The sequence below is a fragment of the Heterodontus francisci genome, chromosome 19 (assembly GCF_036365525.1).
Source record: "Heterodontus francisci isolate sHetFra1 chromosome 19, sHetFra1.hap1, whole genome shotgun sequence".
Classification (NCBI taxonomy): domain Eukaryota; kingdom Metazoa; phylum Chordata; class Chondrichthyes; order Heterodontiformes; family Heterodontidae; genus Heterodontus; species Heterodontus francisci.
The window spans coordinates 65,688,948-65,713,509 of NC_090389.1; the positions used below are offsets into that span (position 1 = coordinate 65,688,948).

The 24,562-nt window shown below is 44.4% G+C and overlaps 1 protein-coding gene across 6 annotated transcripts in view; it reads left to right on the plus strand.

Annotated features, from left to right (window-relative positions):
• LOC137380130 (RAF proto-oncogene serine/threonine-protein kinase-like) overlaps positions 1-24,562 on the plus strand; it is a 100,108-nt gene that overhangs the window by 49,731 nt on the left and 25,815 nt on the right. For all 6 annotated transcript variants that reach the window (XR_010976977.1, XM_068051818.1, XM_068051816.1 and 3 more), the window contains 5 exons: positions 4,360-4,387; positions 6,396-6,523; positions 8,053-8,170; positions 17,445-17,529; positions 22,928-23,104. Coding sequence is in view for 5 of the 6 variants with exons in the window: in XM_068051818.1 (XP_067907919.1) it covers positions 4,360-4,387; positions 6,396-6,523; positions 8,053-8,170; positions 17,445-17,529; positions 22,928-23,104 (536 nt within the window). In the remaining variant the exon portion in view is untranslated. The remainder of the gene's footprint in view (positions 1-4,359; positions 4,388-6,395; positions 6,524-8,052; positions 8,171-17,444; positions 17,530-22,927; positions 23,105-24,562) is intronic.

Genomic DNA, 24,562 nt, shown 5'->3' on the forward strand with positions numbered 1-24,562 from the left:
GTCCAGGACTACGTGCTGAGGGACGCACTAAAGCTTGGGGCAGCCGCAGCAAAGGCTCAATGGGGAAAGACCACAGTGTAAGGTCCCCCCACCAAGCTGAACTGAGGGGCTGGATCCATGGGAAACCCCTCGAACTGTATCGTTGATATTTTCTTTTGCTGTAAATGTAAAACTGTAACTGGCATGACAATAGTGAAATGGAAGGGTTGTGAAGAAACTCATGATAGTATAGAAGGAAACTGATCTCCCTTGCAATGTTTGTATTTTTTGGTGCTGTTTGAAACTGTTTGGCAATGTAATTTTTGCAGATTTTTATGAATAAAGTATATTTTGAAAATAAAAAAAAAATCTAGCTAGGGATGTCTGAATGAGGAATAGCAGGAGGACATGAGGCGAGGCAGAGCGGCACCAGCTGCTGCAGGAGAGATGAACAGAAGGGTGAAGTGGTGTCCTTTCCCCCTCCACTGCAGATACAAGACATCCCTCATCCTCTGGACCTCCTCCACCCGGACCTCCAATTCCACATCTGATAACCTGTGCACTGTTTCCCTCAGTCCCTGACTATCCTGCAACGTGCCACTGTGTGCCAGCCAGAGCACTCCACACCTTCAGTGGAAGTGGATCGAGGAACCTATATATACTGTTCCGTGAAATTTGCATCTAGTCAGTTCTTGAGTCCTAAACTTGCAAGTTTCTGGTTAGCACCTGCAGACACATTCAAATTATGATAATCATCAATTAACCTGAAAATTATGTGCTAAATCTGGACTATCAAAGAGATGTTTCTTATTAGCTCAGCTATTTAGTTCCTGATTTCTCCCTTTCACTAAAATAATACCTCTCCCATCTCTCAGTATTTATGCAAAATATTCATATCCATGTACACTTCACCTTAAACAGATGAGATGTTTTCAGCTCCTTGTGCAGCACAACAAAATTGCAGTAGCACAAAATAATTTTTATAGTAATTTTATTATAGATTGTTTTGCAGTGCTGTTTCTTAGCATGTTGCCATGTGCAGTAGATCCACCATTCTTTGAGCAAAGATTATCACGTTTCTTTCATCCACAATCACCAAGCCATTTCAGTAAAAAAAAAAGTCCTGCAGTTTGTTTCAGTTTTCTTTGTGGTAAAGTTCATAGTGTATTGAGGCCATATGCAGGGTTTCCTTGATGAATAGAAGTAATAAATCTCCATTGTTTGTGAAGAGAAATTGTTCTGGATGTGGGTAGATTATGAGGAATTAAATAATTTTACCATTAATAATAATTCCCTTGGTATTCCCTTGGATTGTTTAGTTAGTTGATTACATGGAGTTAAAATTGTTTTGAAAATTGATTGAAAACATTCTAAGAATGTTTTCATGACCAACTATGAATTTTACAAATCTGTTATCATGTTTGATACATATGTGTCTGCCACTTTCTTCAATTTGATTAATAGTTGTACCTTTTGTTGGTATTTCCTTGTCTGCAATTTTGCTGTAGAGTAAAGTAATGAAAGACTACAACTGGCTCAGTTTGTATTCTTCCAGGATCTCTTCGTTCCAGATATTATTACAGCCTTGGTCCAAACTGGCAGTCCTGTAAATCCTGAGAGCTAACATTCTATGGAAAATTTGAGAGGTGGGATTTTGACAAAAAAATAGTATTCAGTTTTCAAGGTTTGTGGTTTCAGTGGAGGAGGATAAAATTAGATTGTTTTAAGGCTGGCTGGTACTCACCAGAACCTTCTCCGAACTTGCAAGTTAGTCCAGGAAATTTGTTACAGACTGCTAACAAGACAGGATGTGCTTTCAAAATGACAGAAACTCAAGCAAACCAGACTGGTCACTTGTAGTGTTTAGATTTGTCACTTATGGTGTTGTCACAGGTCCTGTTTTCAGCTCAGGTGGTCAGTCAATTTTGAGTCTCAAACTCAAACCACATGAACAAGTTAATATTACAACTATAATTACTATCTTTGACAAAGAACTTACAGAATTATACCTGTTCTGAAAGTCAGGCCCATATGGCAGAAGCACTGAGGGTAGCAAGGAATGGACTGTGGGTGGGAAACTTCAATGTCCATCAACAAGAATGGCTTGGAACCACCACTACCGGCCGAGCTGGCTGAGTCCTGAAGGACCTATCTACCAAACCAGGCTTGCGGCAAGTGATGAGTGAACCAATGTAAGGGAAAATCCTACTTCACCTCGTCCTCACCAGTCTATCTGTCTTAGATGCATCCATCCATGACAGCATCAGTATGAGTGATTACCGTGCAGTCCTTGTGGAGACAAAGTCCCGTTTTTACACTGAGGCCACCCTCCATCATGTTGTGTGGCACTACCACTGTGCTAAACGGGATAGATTTAGAACAGATCGACCAACTCAAACCTAGGCATCCATGAGGCACTGTGGGCCATCAGCAACAATAGAATTGTATTTCACTACAGTTTGTAACCTCATGGCCCAGCATATCCCTCACTCAGCCATTACCATCAAACCAAGAGATCAACCCTGGTTCAATGAAGAGTGTAGAAGAGCATCCCAGGAGCACCTAAAAATAAGGTGTCGACCCGGTGAAGCTGCAACACTGGATTATATATGTGCTAAAACGGGAAGCCAGTATGCTATAAACAGAGCTAAGTGTGCCCACAGCCAGCAGATAAGATCAAAACTCTGCAGACCTGCCACATCCAGTCGTGACTGGTGTTGGACAACTAAACAACTAATGAGAAGTGGAGGCTTCATGAACTTCTCCATCCTCAGTGATGACGGAGCCCAGCATGTGACTGCAAAAGACAAGGCTGAAGCGTTTGCAACTATTTTCAGCCAGAAGTGCCAAGTGGATGAGTCATTTGGGCCCCCCCTCCTGAGCTTTCCACCATTGGAGATGCCAGTATTTGGCCAATTTGATTTACTCCACATGATATCAAGAAATGGCTGAGTGCGCTGGATATGGCGAAGTGTAAAGGCCCTGCTAACATCCTGGCTGTAGTGCTGAAGACTTCTGCTCCAAAACTAGCTGTGCCTCCAGCCTAGCTGTTCCAGTACAGCTATAACACCTAGCATCTGCCTGACAAAGTGGACAATTGCCCAGCTAAGTCCTGTCCATAAAAAGCAGAACAAATCCAATCCGGCCAATTACTGCTTCATCAGTCTACTCTCAATCTGTTGGAAGGCGTCATTGAAAGTGTTATTAAGCAGTGCTTACTCACCAATAATCTGCTCATTGATGCTCAGTTTGTATTCCTCCAGGATCACTTTGTTCCAGATATTATTACAGCCTTAGTCCAAACATGTACAAAAGAGCTGAAATTTCAGAGGTGAGGTGAGAGTGACTGCTCTTGACATCAAGGCAGCATTTGACTGATTGTGGCATCAAAGAGCCCTAGCAAAATTGATGTTAATGGGAATCAGGGAGAAACACTCTACTGACTGAAGTCATACCTAGCACAAAGGAAGATGGTTGTGGTTGTTGGTGGCCAATCATCTCAGCCCCAGGATATTCCTGCCGAAATTCCTCAGGTTAGTGTTCTAGGCCCAAACTCCTTCACCTGCTTCATTAGTGACCTGCCCTCCATCATAAGGGCAGAAGTGGGGATCTTCACTGATGATTGCACAATGTTCATTTACATTTGTAATTGCTGAGATAATGAAGCAGTCTGTATCCACATGCAACAAGACCGGGACAACATTCACATTTGGACTGATAAGTGACGAGTACCATTCATGCCACACAAGTGCCAGACAATGACCATTTCCAACAAGAGTCTAACTCCTCTCCCTGACATTCAGTAGTGTTACCATTGTTGAATCCCCACCATCAACATCCTGAGGATCACCATTGGCCAGAAACTTAACTGGACCAGCCACACAAATACTGTGACTACAAGAGCAGGTCAGAGGCTAGGAATTCTGTGGCAACTAAGTCATCTCCTGACTCCCCAAAGCTTGTCCACCACCTAAAGGTACAAGTCAGGACTGTGATGAAATACTCTGCACTCTGCTTTGTTACATTCTTGGTTGGCAGCTGAGTGGGAATAACTATAATTTGCTAGTTGACTTGGAGGAGGTTTTGTTTGGCTGACACATTTTCAGAATCCTCATTGTTGTAGCCTGCTTCTTCCTTTTGAGTTTCCCCATTTTAAGACGAAATGTAGATTTACTAATTCAGCTTATTATGTTGCTCCATCCCTCCGTTTTTATCCACAATGGCTTGAAATAATATGTGATTCCTGTTCATTTGAATGGAGATAGCTACTGCCACCTTACCCGCCCCCATAAACTAAATGAGTTGATTAATCAAATTTCTCCAAATTCGCTATATATTTGTGGTGATGGTCAGAAATAATATATTTATTTACTTTTACAGGATGTAATAAGAAGTCACACTCCAAGAGGTAAATTGCTTATTGTTTTTTATTCTTCCTGATAACATACTGTTCAATTTCCAGCAAAGTTGGAGGGCAAGTGACCTTGTGCCAGCATACTGTTGGGACACATGCAGAAGTGACTCTGATTTCTCCACCCCATCCTCTTCCTGTGGGGAAGTACCATTTGATATGCCAGTTTACTGCACAATCATGGTGCTTGCTGACTGTTAGTTGATGTAACATTCCCTTTTATATATTATACCATTTAGTGCATTTTAACTTAACTCAGATTTTTATCAGTTGTCATTTTTTAATTTTGGTCAGCTGGGTGTCTGACAGACATGGAAACCCATCTCTGTGCTTAAGTCTTCAAATTAGCTACTGAGAAATGCATTTAGGTAAAGTTTCTGGTTTCCTGTTATTAAGTACACATTGTCTCCCTGTAGCGGCTTGGTTAGGTCCAGAGTTTAGGTGCAGGTTGGGGATGACCAAGGCTTAAGGATTCCTAAGTGTGCACAGGGGTACTCCTGTATTTTAGCTGAATTATTCCAGGCAGCTTGCTAGCATAGAGCACTTGTTAAACTTCCTGTTGTTCTCAGTTAGGGCCACCCTACCATTTATAGCAGTGATGTGCAGGGTTATTTTGGTCCAAGTTAGGTGCAGCTCAGCCGATCTGATGGTTCCTACCTTTTGAGGTTCCATTAATGGGTCAGAGTATCTAATCAGACATCATCAGTGCCCTGGACTACTGTGGACCTTCCTGGTTCAGGTATTGGATTGCTAAATTTGCCACAGAGGGTTGACTCAGTTCCAATTTTCCATCATCAGCATGTCATCTTTGAGTCAACTGGACCATCCTCTCCCCTCTAAGGAGTGCAGTCAGTAATTGGTTATTAGACAACTGACAAGTGGGGTTTGCATCATGATGCACTAATGTGCTGTTACGACCAGGTGAGAAAGGTGTCTAGGGGTCCCTCTCAGCCTTCACCTGGTTTTACCATAACAGGGTTTAATTTTAAACACACCGTGTTTTTAGCTACCCCGTGGTGAATCCTTGTTCACTTCTTTCCAATTATAAGGGAAAGAAACCAGCACAAATGGGCTTTCTTAGGTTTAAAGAAGAAAAGTTTAAATTTATTAAACTTAAACTCTAATTTAGTTGATGCCTATGGATACACAATGTGCCCATGCTAGCATGCATACGCGATACACACATGCAAATAGAGACAGAAAAGAGCAGAAGAAAAATAAAGTGGAAAGGTTTGAGGCAATATCTGAAGAGTTTCTAATGGGTCTTCGAGCTCACTCCTTGATTGTAGGTAGATCTTGCTTTTCATTAGGGCCCAGTATTCTTCTTAAGCCTTGTTCGCTGTAGGAGACTTTTCTCTCTTGGGGTTCATGTGTCTTCAGTGGATTCAGAGGCTTGTGAGAAAGAGATGGGAGCAGGCAGACAGGAGAGACTGTGGCGAGCCAGCCAGGAGAGATCTTCTCAGTCCAGGAGCATTCTGCTATCTGCCCAAACTGTTTGTACAAATTCAAAAAACTCAGCTTGCTCAGCAGGTTAGTCATGTGACTATCTGGTTTGACCATGTCCGTTTATGTATTCGGCCATCTTAGCAGTCAACCTGGAATGCGAGCTCCCCCACCTTCAATGTCTGGTGATCTAAAGTCCATTGTGGGTTGAATGTGTCAGGGAATGGCTGCTTTGTCCTTCCAAACACTGTCTGTTAATATGCAAATATCTTTCCAACCAAGATCTGGCAATTTTTTAAAGGAAGTCCTTTCTTCACTTTAACAACAGTTTGAAATTTAATGTTCATGTGGCGAAATTAATATGCCTCATGTTTGGCAGGTGGGGGCCTGCATGACAGTGCGCATTGCCACCTGGCATATATGTTTCATTTACACCAGATTTTACAGTACTTCAAACTTTCAAGAACAGAAATCCAAAATAACGTTTGGGTCAGTTGAAACCCTTTTTCAAAAAATAGCACCCAACGATAACAGTAAACTGATGCTATTTATTTTTATTTAGTTCCTGCGTCAGCACTGTCGAATAGTCCACCCAGTTTAAGTCCAACACGTGAATCTAAGCAAAAGTCTCCAGTTCAAACTCACAGAGATAGAAGACCGTCAGCGACGTCAGAAGGAATAAAGAAGATTGTAAGTCAAAGCAAACTGGTGAAGCCTAATTATTAATATATGCAGAACCATACTGCATAAGACTCTTTATTTGGAGCTCTTTCATAGTATTTGTAGTATAATGTACATAGCTGACTATATTTCAGTGGATGACAACATTCACAGGAATAGACGTATTGATGAGATGCTCATTTTTTAATAATTTTCTTATTGTACTTTGTAACAACTTCTCCAGGTAAATCCAAAAACTGCCCTTTCCAAATTTGTATTTTAGTTCATTTTCTCACCTGTCAGCCTGAATCTAGGCTGTAATTATCAGCCTGCACAGATCTTTTTATTCTCATTCATAATGTATAAAAAGAGTCAATTATATTGAATAACATTTCTTAAATCATATCTTAGGTGATCAGTCTGGGAGGAGGAAAATGTAGAACTTTTATTTAAAGTTGCATTACATTGGACAGGAAATTGCTTTTAGAGAGATACAGCACTGAAAGAGGCCCTTCGACCCACCAAGTCCGTGCCAACCATCAACCACCCATTTATACTAATCCTACACTAATCCCATATTCCCTACCACATCTCCACCTTCCCTCAATTCTCCTACCACCTATTTACCTATCAACCTGTAAGTCTTTGGCTGTGGGAGGAAACCGGAGCACCCAGTGGAAACCCATGCGGTCACAGAGAGAACTTGCAAACTGTGCACAGGCAGTACCCAGAACTGAACCTGGGTCGCTGGAGCTGTGAGGCTGCGGTGCTAACCACTGCGCCACTGTGCTGCCCTGCAGTATAGGCAATAGCTTGGGAGGAGACTGTCTGCTTGTTATCACAAAGAGTGAGTGGGGTCTGGGATGAGGGGGCAGGGGGAGCATCTAAGAGATTAAGAGAAAATAGCTTTATTAAAAAACATAGATGATGTGAAGTAAAATACTTGATTTCTTTTTTCCTTTTTCCTGTCAATTTTTACTTTTCCCCGCTTCTCCTGCTGAAGGTGTTTGTTCTTCCTGGAGCACAGTTTCATAGTCATCCTCTGTTATCCAAGTGACTGTTATTCATGAGTGAACTTTGCAGGGAGTGTTGCAAGGCGACTTGATCATGATGGGCATCTTAGCTGAACCCAACCCTAAGTCATGCACTCATATTCACGCTCTTCCAGCAGTAATCTCTGGGTGGTAAACAGAAGTGAGAAACCTAGCAGATTTTCCTTTCCTTAACCTAGGAAAGCTGAAGCCAGTTGTTGCGCTCAACTCTGTTGCAGCAGCTGAGAGTAGCTAACTCAGCAGAATAGTTATGGAACTGTGCGGGGGAGCCCTTAACAAACTTGTTGCCTATTACTTTGCTTACAGAATTGTATTTGAACAGTTTGAGAATTGAGCCCTAAATGCATTCCAGAGAGTTAATGGAGTAAGATTTGTGATAAATCAGTAATTTCCATTGGAAGATTTTAGAGACTTGAATGATTAATATTTCTAAAATGAATGCTAAACAGATTGATGTCTTCTAAGATATTTATACTGTTGGTTTGAACATTATACAATCTGTTACAGCGCCCACGTGTTCAAAGAGATTCCAGTTACTACTGGGAAATAAAAGGGGAGGAAGTTGTATTGTTGAAGAGAATAGGCTCCGGATCCTTTGGAACTGTATTTAAAGGAAAATGGCATGGTAAGAATCTTTCTATCTCCATCCATCATCTAAACTTTTTTTTTTCTTTTAAAAATTCTGCATTGATGGGTAGTATGAAAACTTGAACTGCCAGGACAGTCCTGCCTAGTGATTAAGTGTTGGAACTTTGAATTTTTATATATCATTTATATAATTCTGGAAGGAAATCTGTCTGATCTGTAATCTTGTAGCTGAGTTATCTGGTTCGAAGACTTTTCGTGAAATAATCAGTGCTTCTGTGGATAATTTTTTAACATGGTTTTCTTTCACTGAATTTTGTGTGTTGATCAAAGTGATGGATGTTTGGGTTGTGGAATGAAATTGTTCCCATTTTAGCCAATCAGTATCTGCATCAAGCACTCCCAGATCAGATGGAGTATAGCCATGTACAAAAATTCCTCTACTTTCACCCAACAAAGAGCCTCAGCCCCAGTGTCGTAAAGCATGCCTATTGCAGCAGTGGGACTTCTGTCATATTTTTTACATAATCCTACCTGTGACCTCTCAGAGTGAGATTGGCAACTTTCTTTTTTCCCATTCTCAGGGCATGAGCATTGCTGGTGAAGCTGGCATTTCTTGCCCAACTCTGGTTGCCCAGCAAAGGTGGTGTTAAGCTGCCACCTCCTTCACCTTCACCATTTCCTCCCAAAAAGAGAAGGGAAATTGGAGGGTGTGCCAGGCCAGGGAACTCATGTTCATGAAATAGCATTCAATTACAGATGGAAGTAGATGAGATCTGGGAATAATTTATCTCCAATCCTCTCATTGAGGGTTGAAGGAGATGGTGAATAGGATATTATGCTCAGAAAGAAAAATACTGAAAATATAAGTTATTAAAAGATTTAGTTTTAAGTAACAAATTACCCAAACTCCAGAGCTAAATCTTAAAATCATGTTTATGAGAGAATTTTATAATTAATGTATATTTTTTAAAGAAACCATTAGTCCAGAGAGAGTCAGCTCTGGTTTGTGCAGTGTTTGACTCTTAACCTACATGCTACGTGTATGGATCTTGCATAAAAGTTGTTGGGTAAAGGCCTCAGTTGGGATATTGTAGCTCCTAAGACCACATGTACTGTGTGAGATCTTACTCATGCACTGTGTCTTCACTTTGGCTTTTAGAATCTGCTGCTACTGCCTAAACCAACTGAATAACTTAATTAAATTGATGACTGTTTTTATATAGGTGTTTATATAGGTGTTATAAAGTCAGTATTTAGAGTTCAACCCCATTTCCCTCTAAAAAAAAAAATTAGTAAATAAACAGATTGCCAAACTGACTGTTCGTACAGTTCCTAGCTTGTGGTTTACTGGAGAGAATATGATTTGGAATTGCAGCACTGACCGCAGTGGGTGGGTGTTGAAGATTGTGGGTGAATTAGCCTGCCTCATGACTGGCTATTTATACCGTTGATGATAATGAATGGTTTGTTTAGTCTGATTAGCTGAGAAAGTTTGCAAAAGTGTTGCAATGGAAATGTAGCAAGTTTGGGTCACACACAGCTGTACTTAAATGTGAAAATGAAAAACAGATCCAGAGTTGGAGCTGGGCATTAAAGTGTATTGAAAGCCTGGCTAACTGGAGTTGTGTCTCCTCTTCTTTCAGGTATTGCAGCTTTACAGTTTTATTTGTGCCTTTGAATTGGAACTGCTTAAAAGCTTCCATAGAGGTTTACAATACAGAGAGAGACTAATGGTCCATTTTGTTTGTACTGCCTCTTTGTTGAAGCAATCCAAAACTGGGGGTGAATTTTATGCTGGTGGGGTGGGGGGGTGGGGGGTGTCTCGATGTCGAGAGAAACGGACACCGAGATCCCCGCATCGCCACTTTTCCGGAAGGCCCGCTGAAATTAGTGCCAATCAGGCACTTAATTGGACAGTGGCGGGTCTTCCATAGGATTTAGGACCACGTCGAATGAAGTCCTGCCCTCTGAGAGCTGCCGGCCAATCAGAGGTGGTGGCTGCTGCTGGAGGTGGCTGTACTGGAGGCCAAGGAGCGTCGCTGGAGCCAGGCCTCGGGTGGGTCAGGGTGGGAGGGGTCTCATTGGGAGGCAGGGGGGGAGGGGCGAGTCGGCAGTAAGTGCAGGTGGTGGCCCTCAGTGGGCTCCCCTTCCTGATTCTGGGGGTCCCTCATTCAGGCACTAAGTGCCTTTAAACGAGGAACCCCCCCCCCCCCCCCGGAGCTTTTCCTACTGTGCTTCCCCAGCAGCAACAGGGCCCGCATGGGTAATTGTGGCTCCGGTGGGAAGAGGCCCTTAATTGGGGGTTAATTCCCCTGTTAAGGGCCTCAATTGGTGGCAGGGTGCCTTCCCATCCTGGACTAAATTACGGCGGAGGCGGGATGGTGGTGGCAAACTCTGCGCCACCACCATTCCATCTGATTTTATGCTCTCCTCGCCTCTAAATCCACTGTGGGGGAGAGCATAAAATTCCACCCCTCCTCTCTCTCCATGGTCTTACATCTTCCTTTGCTTCAAATATCTATTCCCTTAAAAGATGCACTGAGCGCTGCTTCAGCTGCTCCCTGAAGTAAAGCATTACATGATACAACAACTCTGTTAAAGGAATTCCTCTGTAACCTTTCACTTAGTAACCAATTTTAATTGATACCCCTCATTTCTGACCTCGCAAATAGAGGAAATAACCTTTTCTATTCATCATAGCACAATCTCCTCTTGGCCTTCTCTGCTCCAATTTCAATAGTCCTAGTATTAGCCGTCGGTGACGGGGGAACTGAGCAGCGGCGCCGCATTTGAAGCTTTCCTCATGCTTTTGGGACGCCGAGGAGCGGCCTCCTCCCTGGAGCCCGGCATGGCCATGCCGCCCGTCACGCTCGACACTCTGGACGAACAACTGAGTTTCCCGCTGGTTTTCGAGCAGCGACCTCGCTCCTTCATCTTTCAGGCGTTTACTAGTTTACAAACCATTAAAAACAGGTATCGACCTCCCATTTTCAGTACCCATGAAATCCAATCGAGTTGCTGTGCTGGGGCCCTAACAACCCTTGTGGCCTTGTGGGCGTCTCAGGAGAGACCAAGGCTAAGGGAGTAAACCCTAACAGAAAATCCGGAGGGGAACCCCGAAGGCGGTCAAGTGTCATTTTGGCATGTTTCCGGCAGTTCCTGCAGCCATACCGGTGCCAAACGTCGTGCTCTGCACTCCTTTGGATCCCACCAGAAAGGCCGAGAGGGGGGTTTTGACGCTTGGGCAACTCACAACCCCCATACATTCGCCCAGGCATGCGCCATGGAGAGGTCACTTCATAGTTGCCTCACAGCGACTGAAACAACACAGAAGGCAGCAGTTACGGGTTATAAGTCCAGCTCAACTGGCATAGAGATTGGGCGCCACGGGTTGCCTTTGTCGGTGGGAGAGGTCAGCTCGTCTCACTGGACAGCTACCGCCTGCCTCAAACCGGGCAGCCCCCGGTCAGTAAGGTTCTGTCCCGCCACAGTCCACCTGCTTCAATGGGTGCTTGGAGCTCAGGGTCATTGCCCGACAAATGGACTGTAATACCCCACCAAACAGCACGACAAAAAAAGGAAAGAAGGTACCAGCCCTTGGTTTTGCAAGCTGGAACGTCAGAACTATGTGTCCTGGCCTGTCAGAAGACTTTACACAAATCAACGATTCTCGGAAGACCGCCATCATTAACAACGAGCTCAGCAGACTCAATGTGGACATTGCAGCACTTCAGGAGACACTCCTCCCTGGGAGCGGATCTCTAAGAGAGCAAGACTACACCATCTTCTGGCAGAGTAGGGATCCTGAAGAACCAAGACAGCATGGAGTGGGCTTCGCCATCAGAAACTCTTTGCTCAGCATGATAGAGCCACCCTCAAATGGCTCGGAACGCATACTGTCCATCCGACTGTTCACCGCCTCTGGTCCAGTACACCTACTCAGCATCTGTGCTCCAACACTCTGCTCCCCACCTGAAGCTAAAGACCAGTTCTACGAGGAACTCCATAATATCATTAGTAGCATCCCCAATACTGAACACCCGTTCCTGCTGGAGGATTTTAATGCCAGGGATGGGGCCGAACATTGAATCATGGGCCTCCTGCCTTGGGCGTTATGGCATTGGAAGGATGAATGAGAATGGACAGGGACTGCTTGAGTTGTGTACCTATCATAACCTCTGCATCACCAACTCGTTCTTTCACACTAAACCCTGTCACCAGGTTTCTTGGAGGCACCCAAGATCACATCGTTGGCACCGGCTGGACCTCATCGTCACAAGGCGAGCCTCTTTAAACAGCGTTTAAATCACACGCAGCTTCCACAGTGCGGACTGCGACACCGACCACTCCCTGGTGTGCAGCAAGGTTGGACTCAAGCCAAAGAAGCTGCATCACTCCAAGCAGAAGGGCCGCCCGCGCATCAACACGAGCAGAATCTCTCATCCACAGCTGTTACATAGGTTTCTACATTCACTTGAGAAAGCCCTTCATAACACTTCTACAGGGGATGCAGAGACCAAGTGGGCCCACATCAGAGACGCCATCTATGACTCAGCAATGACCAACTATGGCAAATGTGTGAAGCGGAATGTAGACTGGTTTCAATCTCACTTTGAAGAGCTGGAACCTGTCATAGCCGCTAAGCGCATTGCGCTGCTGAACTACAAGAAAGCCCCCAGCGAGTTAACATCCGTAGCACTTAAAGCAGCCAGAAGTACTGCACAAAGAACAGCCAGGCGCTGTGCAAATGACTACTGGCAACAGCTATACAGTCATATTCAGCTGGCCTCAGACACCGGAAACATCAGAGGAATGTATGATGGCATTAAGAGAGCTTTTGGGCCAACCATCAAGAAGATCGCCCCCTCAAATCTAAATCAGGGGACACAATCACTGACCAATGCAAGCAAATGGACTGCTGGGTGGAGCACTACCTAGAACTGTACTCCAGGGAAAATGTTGTCACTGAGACTGCCCTCAATGCAGCCCATTCTACCAGTCATGGACAAGCTGGACGTACAGCCAACAAAATCTGAACTCAGTGATGCCATTGATTCTCTAGCCAGCGGAAAAGCCCCTGGGAAGGACGGCATTACCCCTGAAATAATCAAGAGTGCTAAGCCTGCTATACTTTCAGCACTCTACGAACTGCTTTGCCTGTGCTGGGACGAGGGAGCAGTACCACAGGACATGCGTGATGCCAATATCATCACCCTCTATAAGAACAAGGGTGACCGTGGTGACTGCAACAACTACAGTGGAATCTTCCTGCTCAGCATAGTGGGGAAAGTCTTCGCTTGAGTCGCTTTAAACAGGCTCCAGAAGCTGGCTGAGCGCATCTACCCTGAGGCACAGTGTGGCTTTCGAGCAGAGAGATCGACCATTGACATGCTGTTCTCCCTTCACCAGCTACAGGAGAAATGCTGTGAACAACAGATGCCCCTCTACGTTGCTTTCATTGATCTCACCAAAGCCTTTGACCTCGTCAGCAGACGTGGTCTCTTCAGACTACTAGAAAAGATCGGATGTCCACCAAAGCTACTAAGTATCATCACCTCATTCCATGACAATATGAAAGGCACAATTCAGCATAGCGGCGCCTCATCAGACCCTTTCCTATCCTGAGTGGCGTGAAACAGGGTTGTGTTCTTGCACCTCCACTGTTTGGGATCTCTTCTCCCTGATGCTCTCACATGCGTTCAAGTCTTCAGAAGTAGGAATTTTCCTCCACACAAGATCAGGTGGCAGGTTGTTCAACCTTGCCCGTCTAAGAGCGAAGACCAAAGTACGGAAGGTCCTCATCAGGGAACTCCTCTTTGCTGACGATGCTGCATTAACATCTCACACTGAAGAGTGTCTGCAGAGACTCATCGACAGGATTGCGGCTGTCTGCAACGAATTTGGCCTAACCATTAGCCTCAAGAAAACGAACATCATGGGACAGGACGTCAGAAAAGCTCCATCCATCAGTACTGGCGACCACGCTCTGGAAGTGGTTCAAGAGTTCACCTACCTAGGCTCAACTATCACCAGTAACCTGTCTCTCGATGCAGAAATCAACAAGCGCATGGGAAAGGCTTCCACTGCTATGAGGATCTGGATCGGTGCAGGCTTGGAGGGCAGAAGGGCCTGTTCCTGTGCTGTAATTTTCTTTGTTCTTTCTTATGTCCAGACTGGCCAAGAGAGTGTGGGAAAATGACGCACTGACACGGAACTCAAAAGTCCGAGTGTATCAAGCCTGTGTGTCAGTACCTTGCTCTATGGCAGCGAGGCCTGGACAACGTATGTCAGCCAAGAGCTACGTCTCAATTCATTCCATCTTCGCTGCCTCCGGAGAATCCTTGGCATCAGGTGGCAGGACCATATCCCCAACACAGAAGTCCTCGAGGCGGCCATCATCCCCAGCATATACACCCTACTGAGCCAGCGGCACTTGAGATGGCTTGGCCATGTGAGCCGCATGGAAGATGGCAGGATCCCCAAAGACACATTGTACAGCGAGCTCGTCCATGTCTCCGTTTTAAAGATGTCTGCAAACGCGACATGCAGTCCTGTGACATTGATCACAAGTTGTGGGAGTCAGTTGCCAGCGATCGCCAGAGCTGGCGGGCAGCCATAAAGGCGGGGCTAAAGTGTGGTGAGTCAAAGAGACTTAGCAGTTGGCAGGAAAAAAGACAGAAGCGCAAAGGGAGAGCCAACTGTGTAACAGCCCCGACAACCAATTTTATCTGCAGCACCTGTGGAAGAGTCTGTCACTCTAGAATTGGCCTTTATAGCCCCTCCAACCGCTGCTTCACAAACCACTGACCACCTCCAGGCGCTTACCCATTGTCTCTCGAGACAAGGAGGCCAAAGAAGAAGAGTATTACAATCTTTTTGTAACTATAGTTTACAATCCCTGGTATCATTCTATGAATTGATGCTGTACATTCTCTGTGGTTTTAATGTTCTTTTTGTAATGGGGAATCTAAACCTTCACACAGTATTCTGTGGCCTAGCCATTGCCTTGTGTAATCTTACTGTTTACCTCTTTGCTCCTGTTTTGTATGCCCTATTTCCAAAACCCAGAATGCTATTTGGCTTTTTATGGCTTTACCTTTCTAACTCTCAGTTTCAGGAAATTATGTATTTGAACACTCAGGTCTTGTTCATACAAACTGTTCAGCATCTTTCCATTAAGTGTATAATCCTATTTGTTGTTTTCTCTCCCAAAATTTATTGTTACCTCACACATATCCACAATAAATTGCGCCTGTCTATCCATTCCACTCTCCTGTTTATTTTGTACAATATAAGAGAAATACAGCATAGGCAGGCGTCAAAGCAGAATCGATTTTCTTCCTCATACAGTCCATTTTACTGTTAAGCCCTTTACTTTGTTGGTGTCTGCAAATTTTGCTGTTAAGCTCCTGATGCTTGCTGTACTATTTCTTCAGTATTCAGGCTATTTACCTTTACTTACAAGCTGCATCAGAGGAAAATTTGGTTTCTGCCAAACTCTTGTAAGTGAGAACAAAGAGCAGCAGAGACTGTTTATAGCATGTTCTAAAGAAAATGGGCAGTTCTACTCTTGAAATTTTATTTTGAATCTGGCACAGAATATATTGCTGTAGTCCAAAGGTTAAAGAGCCTGAGGGTGAGTCTCACTTTGATGATTTGCTCACATCTCTGGGAGAGCCGAAATATAGGACAGCATCTGAAAGGCACAAAGATAAGATAAAGATCCTACTTTTTAAAAAAAACGTTTTCTTTAGAATTCATGGTTGAAATAAAATGGTTACAGGTTTTATTTCATGTTCTTTCTTTATCTTACATAATGCCTACACACCCTCAGATAATTGTATTTTCCCCATATCTCCACAGGACAGTATTTTTCAGATTCCTTGCTGACCTTTCTTAGGGTGCGGGGAATACATGCCAAGTCTTAGTTAAAATTTATCAATCAGTTTTCTCCAATTTGTTAGTTTTCAATCCAATTTATTTTTCAGCAAGGAAGATACTGAACCTAAAAGGGATTTTATTAACGAAATGTTAATGGTCTGAGTGCTATATGTTGAGGTTAATTCCACTTAAATATTGGGAAGACTGAAGCCATTGTGTTTGGTCCCCGCTCCAAATCAGTCTGTTCGCAACATTGTTGACACATTTGACCTCGAGATGAGCTTCTGACCTCACATTCATGCCATCAATAAGACTGCCTGTTTCTACCTCCGTAAAATTGCCCAACTTCGCCCTACCTCAGCTCCTCTTCTGCTGAAACCCACATTCATGCCTTTGTTACCTCTAGGCTTGACTGTTCCAATGCACTCCTAGCTGATCTCCCATATTCTACTCTCTGTAAACTTGAGGTCATCAAAAACTCTGCTGCCCATGTTTGAACTTGCACCAAGTCCTGTTTTCATATCACCCCTGTGCTCGCCAACCTACAGTGGCTCCCAGTCAAGCAACATAGTAATTTTAAAATTCTCATCCTTGTTTTCAAATCCTTCCGTGGCCTCACCCTTCCCTATTTCTTTAATCTCCTCCAGACTAACAACCCTCCAAGATATTTGTACTCCTCTAACTCTGGCCTCTTGTGCATCCCTGATTTTAATCGCTCCAACATCGGTGGCCATGCCTTCAGTTGCCTTGACCCCAAACTCTGGAATACCCTCCCTAGACCTCTCTGCCTCTCCACCTCGCTTTCCTCCTTTTAAGACACTCCTTAAAACCTACCTCTTTGACCAAGCTTTTGGTCATCTGACCTAATCTCTCCTTTTGTGGCTCAGTTTCATACTTAGTTTTATAATGCTCCTGTAAAGTGCCTTGGGGTGTTTTATTATGTTTAAGGCGCTATATAAATGTTGTTGTTTATGTCACATAGACTGTCTTATATTGGTTTTGTAATATGACTTCCATTTAAGTGATCACTGTCTTTTTTTAAGTAATTATTATATATCATGGCATAATGACAGTGTGGCTGAAGACTAGCTTTTAACATCATAATCTCAGACCAAATAATTTGTTTGTTTAGAATGCACATTGTTTGGTCACGCAAAGTAATTATATTATATTAGCAGTCAAGACAGTAGCTGCCTTATTCAAATTGTTACCTTGCTGGCCTTGTGGTTGTAGATAGAATTGAAGCATTTGGAGAGTTGTGAAGCTGGGGCGTCAATGGAGAAACTAGAAATTTTGCATAGTCTAATACATGCTCCAGCCCTGGTTTCACGATGACACATAATGGAAGTCACAAGTCACAGATCACAACAACCTTGACTGACTGCTCTGTTGTGTAACAGATGGAAGTTGTTGTGAACTTGCTTTTTCAGGTGATGTAGCCGTAAAGATTCTAAAGGTAACAGATCCAACACCAGAACAACTCCAAGCTTTTCGGAATGAAGTTCAGGTACTAAGGTAAGACAATTAGAGAGTTTCTCTCAGTATTTTGGCCAATATTCCTCCCTTGACTACTACCACCAGAAATTAAGATTAACTGGACATTTCTCTCATTAGTGTTTATGGGATGTTGCCAGCGTAGAGTGTTTTGTTTTTGCTTTCATAAAAAGTCACTGAGCTCCACAACTGGTTCATTGTGGAAAGCACTGATGACATCATAAGTCACAACATAAAAAAAAAACATTTATTTTTCTTCAAGACGGCAACAGGAACACTTGATTCATAATTCTTGGTCGGATATTCATGGAGAAGTTTAGAACTTTGTCTATGGGTGATGGGAAAGCAAAAGAGAGGAGGAGCTAACCATGTTGCCATATATCACATCATGCATTTAGATAGCGGATTTGACATAGTAAAATATCCCAAGATGCTTCACAGGAGTGAGTAATTTGACACCAAGCAACATGAAGAGATGATGGGACAGGTAACCAAAAGCTTGGCAAAAGAGGTAGATTTTAAGGTGCATATTCAAGAAGGAGCGTGAGAAAGAGATGTTTAGGGTGGGAATTCCAGAGCTTAGTGCCTAGGCAGCTGAAGGCACAGTTACCAATAGTGGAGTGAAGAAAATTGGTGATGCACAAGAAGCCAGAGTTGGAGGAGCGTTGGAGGAGTGGCAAACCTCCCATTTTACGGGCTCTGTAAACTTCGGCTAATCCAAAATGCTGTCCTTGCAGACTTATATTGACTCCCGGCCTCCCAATGCCTCCAATTAAAAATTCTCACTTTCATGTTTAAATCCCTTCATGGCCTTGCACCACCCTATCTCCTCCAGTCCTACAAGCTCCTTGTCCCCAATTCTCCATTACGCTTATTTTGGCCTTTTGTGCATGCTCCCCCTCCTTCGCTGCACTGTTGATGTCCATACCTTCAGCCATCCAGGCCCCAAGCTGAACAATTCCCTCCCTAAACCCACTGCTTGTCCATCTACCTCTCCTCCTTTAAGGACCTCATTAAAATTCACTTTTTTGAGTAAGCTTTTGGACATCCCTCCTAATATCTTCTTCTTTGGATCTGTGCCTATTTTTTATCTGATCATGCCTTTGAAATGCCTTGTGATGTTTTTCTATGTTAAAAGACACTATATAAATTGATGAGTTTGATATTTAAAAAGTCCCTGGTGCCTCAGCAAGTTTATCCAAGTCAGTCGGTGAGCTGTAGAGACCAAGAAGTTTTCAGGTTGTAAGGATTAATTTAGTTGATCTTGGCCAGTGCGGCAGTATGGGTGCAACAGTTGGACTCAGCACCACTAGTTAGGGAGAAGAAAAATTGCCCACGGTTTGGACTTCTGATTATAAACATATGATCAATGACAGACAGGTAAAGATCCTGTGGTCTACCCAGCCTGTCCCACACAATTACCTCGTGTATCACACTATATATGCTCCCCACCCTACCTGAAACCATGTGATCTCCTGGGAAAGGTGAAAAATCAGATAAAAATCCAGGCCAATTTGGGGAAAGATGTCTGGGAAATTTCCTTCTAACCCATCTAGCCGTTCAAAACTAGTTTAGCAGCTCACTGGCCCTGAATTCTCTGAGGTAGCTCTGAATTCTCTGAAGTACCTACCTTTTGTAAGAGGTGATGCCCACCCCAATCAGAAATAGGTCCATCTCTCTCATTTGAAGTAACTCAGCAAGTCAACGTCCACCGTATGAGAAGTTCCAGAGGTCCACTATTATCTGGGAAGAGAACCATCTCCTGACATCTAACCTAGATTTGGCCTTACACAACTTAATATTGTTACCCTGGTATCACTCAGCAGGTCTGGCAGCATCTGTGGAAAGAGAAGCAGAGTTAACGTTTCGGGTCAGTGACCCTTCTTCGGAACTGACAAATATTAGAAAAGTCACAGATTATAAGCAAGTGAGGTGGGGGTGGGGCAAGAGATAACAAAGGAGAAGGTGTAGATTGGACCAGGCCACATAGCTGACCAAAAGGTCACGGAGCAAAGGCAAACAATATGTTAATGGTGTGTTGAAAGACAAAGCATTAGTACAGATTAGGTGTAAATACACTGAATATTGAACAGCAGCAAGTGCAAACCTGAAAAAAAACAGTGGGTAAGCAAACTGAACAAACTAAGATGAAATGAAATAAATGCAAAAAAAAGATTGTAAAAAATGTAAAAAAGAATGTAAAAACAAGGAAGAAAAAAATAACTAAAATTGAAAGTAAAATGGGGGGCTGTCATGCTCTGAAATTATTGAACTCAATGTTCAGTCCGGCAGGCTGTAGTGTGCCTAATCGGTAGATGAGATGCTGTTCCTCGAGCTTGCATTGATGTTCACTGGAACACTGCAGCAATCCCAGGACAGAGATGTGAGCATGAGAGCAGGGGGGAGTGATGAAATGGCAAGCAACCGGAAGCTCAGGGTCCTGCTTGAGGACTGAGCGGAGATGTTCCGCAAAGCGGTCACCCAGTCTGCGCTTGGTCTCCCCAATGTAGAGGAGACCACACTGTGAGCAGCGAATACAGTATACTACATTGAAAGAAGTACAAGTAAATCGCTGCTTCACCTGAAAGGAGTGTTTGGGGCTTGGGATAGTGAGGAGAGAGGAGGTAAATGGGCAGGTATTACACCTCCTGCGATTGCAGGGGAAGGTGCCCTGGGACGGGGACGAGGTGGTGGGGGTAATGGAGGAGTGGACCAGGGTGTCGCGGAGGGAACGATCCCTTCGGAATGCTGACAGGGGAAGGGAGGGGAAGATGCGACTGGTAGTGGCATCACACTGGAGGTGCCGAAAATGGCGGAGGATGATCCTTTGGATATGGAGGCTGGTGGGATGAAAAGTGAGGACAAGGGGAACCCTGTCACGGTTCTGGGAGGGAGGGGAAGGGGTGAGGGTAGAGGTGCGGGGAATGGGTCGGACACGGTTGAGGGCCCTGTCAACCACAGTGGGGGGAAATCCTCGGTTGAGGAAAAAGGAGGTCATATCAGAAGCACCGTCATGAAAGGTAACATCATCAGAGCAGATGCGTCGGAGACGGAGAAACTGGGAGAATGGAATGGAGTCCTTACAGGAGGTAGGGTGTGAAGAAGTGTAGTCGAAGTAGCTGTGGGAGTCGGTGGGCTTATAATGGATGTTGGTAGACAACCTATCCCCAGAGATGGAGACAGAGAAGTCGAGGAAGGGAAGGGAAGTGTCAGAGATGGACCATGTAAAGGTGAGAGAAGGGTGGAAATTGGAAGCAAAGTTGATAAAGTTTTCTAGTTCGGGGCGGGAGCAGGAAACGGCACCGATACAGTCATCAATGTACCGGAAAAAGAGTTGGGGGAGGGGGCCTGAGTAGGACTGGAACAAAGAATGCTCGACATATCCCACAAAAAGACAGGCATAACTAGGACCCATGCGGGTACCCATAGCGACACCTTTTACTTGAAGGAAGTGCGTGGAGTTGAAGGAGAAGTTGTTCAATGTGAGAACAAGTTCAGCCAGGCGGAGGAGGGTGGTGGTGGATGGGGACTGGTTGGGCCTCTGTTCCAGGAAGAAGCGGCGAGCCCTCAAACCATCCTGGTGGGGGATGGAGGTGTAGAGCGATTGGACGTCCATAGTGAAGAGGAGGCGGTTGGGACCAGGAAACTGGAAATTGTCAAAATGACGTAGGGCGTCAGAAGAGTCACGGATGTAGGTGGGAAGAGACTGGACCAGCGGAGAAAAGATAGAGTCTAGATAGGAAGAAATAAGTTCAGTGGGGCAGGAGCAGGCAGACACAATGGGTCTGCCGGGACAGTCCCGTTTGTGGATTTTGGGAAGGAGGTAGAAGCGGGCTGTCCGGGGTTGTGGGACTATGAGGTTGGAAGCTGTAGAGGGAAGATCTCCAGAGGAGATGAGGTCAGTGACAGTCCTTTGGACGGTGGCTTGATGTTCGGTGGTGGGGTCATGGTCCAGAGGGAGGTAGGAAGAAGTGTCCGTGAGTTGGCGTTGAGCTTCTGCAAGGTAGAGGTCGGTACGCCATACAACAACAGCACCACCCTGGTCTGCAGGTTTGATGACCATGTCGGGGTTAGACCTGAGAGAATGGAGTGCCTCAAGTTCAGAGGGGGACAGGTTAGAGTGAGTGAGGGGGGCAGAGAAATTGAGACGACCAATGTCTCGCCGACAGTTTTCAATGAAGAGATCAAGAGCGGGTAAGAGGCCAGGGGGAGGGGTCCAGGTAGAGGGAGAATGCTGGAGGCGGGTGAATGGGTCTGCTGGTCGGGGGAAGGACTCCTGGTCGAAGAAGTGAGCCCGGAGGCGGAGGCGACGGAAGAAGAGCTCAACGTCATGCCGAGCGCGAAATTCATTTGAGGTGGGGGCGTAAGGGGATAAAACTGAGACCTTTGCTGAGTACAGAACGCTCAGCATCAGAGAGGGGGAGGTCAGAGGGTATAGTGAATACACGGCAAGGGGTCCGATCAGAAGGGGTGGGGTCAGAGGGAAGTGAAGCGGAAGGAGGATCTGGAGGGGCATTAGTCCCCATCAGCTGCTGGAGCTTGCATTCCTTAACACCTGAAAGGAAGAAAAAAAGTTTTTTGTTAATGCGTCGGATGAGACGTAAGATGAGATGAAACTGTGGAGTAGAACAGCTTTGAGATAAGGTGAGACGGTGCTGCTGGAGAGAGAGGTCCAGTGTGTGCATGTGGCGGCGCATAGCACTGAGTGTGTTCTTGTTTTTATTTCAGATTTCCAGCATCCGCAGTATTTTGCTTTTATTTTATTGTTACCCTGGTCCTCCCTAACCTATTTAATTGGAACAAACTATCGACTGGAACACAATCTATTCCCTTCATCATCTTATAAACTTGAATCAGATCACTCGTAAGTCTACACTTCTCTAAAGTATAGACTTCAAACTCTTTTAGCCTATCTTGATTTATACTGGGAATTAGTCCAGTGGCCCTCTTCTGCACCCTTTCCAATGCCTCATTATCATCCACCATGTGAGGAGACCAAAGCTGGACACAGTATTCCAAGTGAAACCTAACCAAGGTCTTCCACAAGGACTTTGCTTCGTATTATACCCAGTTGTCCTATGAATACATCTCAGCACCCTGTTTACTTAACAATCGCTTCACTGCATTGCTCATGTGCCTTTAAGATTGCTATCCAGAATCACAAATAGAAGCGTGAATGTGTAGATAGCTGAATCAAAATTTGATCAAGTTCCTTTCAGATACTATCGTGATTCACAGCCCAGTTGTGTAGATGTCTATCACCTACCCAACTTAGCAAGTAGTCCATACCTTTAGGAGTGGAAAGAGAGGAAGAAATTGGCAAAGAAAAACTATAAAATGTTTAAAATTATGTTTCTTATCAGTAATTCGTTTTTTATAGCAAGTGCTTTTCTGATTGCTATCTGTTTTCTTGTTGCAGGAAGACACGGCACGTAAACATCTTATTATTTATGGGCTACATGACTAAGTTTAACCTGGCTATTGTCACCCAGTGGTGTGAAGGTAACAGCCTCTACCAACACTTACATGTGCAGGAAATAAAGCTGGAGATGTTTCAGCTGATTGACATTGCTCGTCAGACGGCACAAGGAATGGAGTGAGTACAACTTCATAAAATCAGCATTGTGGTACAGTGGCATGACTTCTCATCCTGTTGTGTACATCTAAATAAGAACTTTGTTGTGGTGTAATTTAGTTTCATGTTTAACTCGTTAGAGGATTAATGATAATTGTAGCCAGGCTTCACCTATTCTTATAGCTATTTTTTCTTTCTGTGTGACGACGTTCTGGTATCTGTATCCCCTCTGGTACACATTGCAGTAAGCAGTGGTAAATGAGTTTGATCTGAATGTACATCAAGCAGTGAAGGAGTCCAAGGCAACAGGTCTGCCCTTCCCTCCACCCACCACCCCCCCCCCCGCCCCCCCCCCCCCCGGCCCCCCAACCCTGCTCGATCCCCATAGCCCTGCAAGTTTATTTCCTTTAAGTGGCCATCCAATTTCCTTTAGAAGTCATTGATTGTCTCCGCTTCCACCACGTGGGCAGCAAGTTCCAGGTCATTACTACCCGCTGGGTAAAAAAACGTTCTTCCTCATATTCCCCCTGCACCTCCTGCCCAAAACCTTCAATCTGTGTCCCCAAGTCCTTGTATCATCAGTTAATGGGAACAGTATTTCTTTGTCTGTAATCTTGTACAGCTCTATTAAATCTCTCCTCAGTCTCCTTTGCTCTAATGAGAAAAACCCCAGCTTTTCCAACCTAACCTTTTATAACAAAAATCCCCCATCCCTGGAACCTTTCTGATAAATCTCCTCTGCACCCTTTCAAGGACCCTCACATCCTTCCTGAAGTGTGGTGGTGACCAGAACTGGACGCAGCACTCCAGTTGGGGCCTAACCAGAGCTTTATAAAGCTTCAGCATAACTTCCCAGCTTTTGTACTCAATGCCTCTATTTATGAAGCCAAAGATTCCAAATGCTTTACTAACCACTTTCTTAATATGTCCTGCCCCCTTCAAAGATCGATGCACATGCAGCCCCCAGGTCCCTCTGTTCATGCACACTCTAGAACTGTGCCATTAAGTATGTGTTGCCTCTCCCTATTCCTTCTGCTACAATGTATCACCTCACACTTCTCTATATTAAATTCCATCTGCCACCTTGTCGGCTCATTTCTCCTAATCTGTATGTCCTGTTGCAGGTGGTTCATGTCATCCTTAATGTTTGTCACACCTCCAAGTTTGATGGCAGTGACAAATTTTGAAATTCTACCCTGTATTCCAAGATCTAAGTCATTTATATATAGCAAAAAAAGCACTGGTCCCAGCACTGACCCTTGGGGAACACCACTGTCCACCATTCTCCAGTCTGCAAAACAACCATTTACCACGACCCACTGTTTTCTGTCCTTAAGCCAATTTTTTTTTTATCCAATTAAACACTGACCCTCCTATTCCATGAGCTTTAATTTTGTTAACCAACCTTTTATGTGGTACCTGATCAAACACTTTCTTAAAATCCATATAAACAACATTCACTGCATTCCCTTCATCAAC